Source organism: Emiliania huxleyi (assembly GCF_000372725.1).
Source record: "Emiliania huxleyi CCMP1516 unplaced genomic scaffold EMIHUscaffold_68, whole genome shotgun sequence".
In the NCBI taxonomy this organism is placed as follows: domain Eukaryota; phylum Haptophyta; order Isochrysidales; family Noelaerhabdaceae; genus Emiliania; species Emiliania huxleyi.
The window spans coordinates 561,702-563,700 of NW_005196900.1; the positions used below are offsets into that span (position 1 = coordinate 561,702).

Genomic DNA, 1,999 nt, shown 5'->3' on the forward strand with positions numbered 1-1,999 from the left:
ATGCCCTTCGAGCAGAGCTCGAGCACAATCTGCATCAGCCGGGTGGTGATCGCCTGTTCACGCCAGGACGCCGTGAAGAGGCGCGCCGCTTCACACCCCAGACCCAGCCTCCGGCGGCAGGTGTCGCCGTCTTGCGCGCAGACGAGGCGTTGGAGAAGACGCGCTCGAGCATCTTCTCCTTGAGGACCACCCGGTCGAGCTCCTTGACGTACCTGCGGGCGAGCCAGCCCCGCGAGACACCGGACAAGTGTCAGCCGCGCGGGCGGGCGGCTGTGCTTTGGACGGGGCGTGGGCGAGTCAGCGTCAGCGTGAGCGGATCAGAGGACGTGTGTCGGTGGACGTATGTCGGTGGTCAGGCGGTGGCGCGGCGGTGCAGGCGGAGCGAAGGGAGAGGCGACCGGCGGGCGAATCCTCTTGGGGTGGCGTGCGGGAGAGAGGAGGCGTGTGGGCGTACATCTGGTTGGATGCGACGCGAGAGGGCATCATGTAGGAGAAGCCGTCGCCGCGCATGATGGAGGCGACCGCGCGCATGCAGAGTGCCTCGATCTCCGCCGAGACGTCCTCCGCACCCATGTGCTGCACCTCTTTCGACACGCCCGACACGCCGACCTCCTCGAGCGTGCGCTTGCGAGACGAGCCGGCGGCATCCATGCGGCCTCGCAGAGCCTGGACGGGCTGCATGACCTCCGAGGCATCAAACTGCGACGAGGCGCCGGCCTTCTTGCGCGGCGGCATCGAGCAGTGTAGAGGTTGAGTGCGACGGTGGAGGTTAGAGTGGACTGCGCGGCAAAACGCTTTTTTTTTCTGACTGTTGCGCATCGCCCTCGAGCCGCTCGACGGCATCATCCAGCTGCGCGACGCGCCCAGCCTCGACATCGCGCAGCAGGCGCAGCACTGTCTCATGCGCTACTGCTCCAACACCACCCTCGTCTACTTCCTGCGCACCATGCCGCCGTCCATGACCATTGATTGAGTGAGGCGGCGCAGGGGCACGATCGGCTCATCGCCTCGGCCTTCCACCGCATCGTCGGCTCCGAGGCGGGCTCGCCGGCGCAGTGCGAGCGTGCGCTGCGGCAGGCGCGCCTCCCGGTCAAGCTCGCGTTCCTGGACGACAAGGCCGATCGACTCTGGAGGACACGGTCGGCGGCGCTTCGCGAACTGGCACAGAAGGTTCGAGACGGCACGGATCTTGTGCTCCTATGCGCGGGTAGGATTGAGTCCTGTCACGGCGATCTGCTGAGGAAGGGGATCCTGGCCGAAGCGGCGCAGCTCGAGGCCACCAGCAAGAAGAAGCCGCGCTCCGACAAGGGCAAGCCGAGAGGTCCTCGGGGGCCCAGGGCCGACTCGGTGGAGACGGCGGCCCGCATGGGGGTGCTGTCGACCTCTTCTACCTCCGGCACGCCTATGGACGGGACAGCCCGGGACTACATGAAGAGGACGGGGTGCTCTCCGCGAATGGGGGGGTGCTGTGTGCGGGGTGCGGAGAGGAGGCGCCCGGGCTCGGAGCGCGGGACGGGGTGGGGGATGGCGGAGAGGGCGGGGGCGTGGGCGGGGAGGGGGAGGGGGGCGGTGGGGAGAGGGGGAGGAAGAGGGGGAGGGATTTGGTTGAGGAGGAGGAGGTGGGGGTGGAGGGTGGGGAGGAGGGGGGCGTGTTTGGGGAAATGGGGGATCGGGGAGGGCGGGTGGAGGAGGGCGGCCCATCGAGGGGAGGGGGGAGGGAGAGCGGAAGGCGACTCCCCAGGCCGAGGAAGCGACCGGCGCGCAGTCAGAGGGAGACCGGTGGTGTGGTTGTCTGAGGTGGTTCGTGGGCGGGAACGGGTGACCTGGGCGGGTTTCGGTCTCTGTGAGTGTAATACGTCTACGAGTTGCTATGAGTCTTTGTGTGTGTAATACGTCTATGAGTTGCTACGACTGCGGCCTCCGACTATCTGAGCCCCCCTCTCCCCCGCCGCGCGCGCGCGCGCGCCGTTTGTGACCTCCTGCTCCCCGTCGTGGGCTT

The 1,999-nt window shown here is 67.8% G+C and overlaps 2 protein-coding genes across 2 annotated transcripts; one reads left to right on the plus strand and one right to left on the minus strand.

Annotated features, from left to right (window-relative positions):
• Positions 1-34: 34 nt before the first annotated feature.
• On the minus strand, positions 35-735 carry EMIHUDRAFT_216262 (hypothetical protein; the record flags this gene model as incomplete). The annotated part of the gene is made up of 3 exons (XM_005762452.1): positions 35-53; positions 144-212; positions 455-735. The coding sequence occupies 3 exons, from the start codon at positions 733-735 to the stop codon at positions 35-37; spliced, it is 369 nt and encodes a 122-aa protein (XP_005762509.1).
• Positions 736-901: 166 nt separating this feature from the next.
• EMIHUDRAFT_216263 (hypothetical protein) lies at positions 902-1,432 on the plus strand (the record flags this gene model as incomplete). The annotated part of the gene is made up of 3 exons (XM_005762453.1): positions 902-928; positions 988-1,347; positions 1,418-1,432. 3 exons carry the CDS (start codon positions 902-904, stop codon positions 1,430-1,432), a joined length of 402 nt encoding a protein of 133 aa, XP_005762510.1.
• Positions 1,433-1,999: the final 567 nt, after the last annotated feature.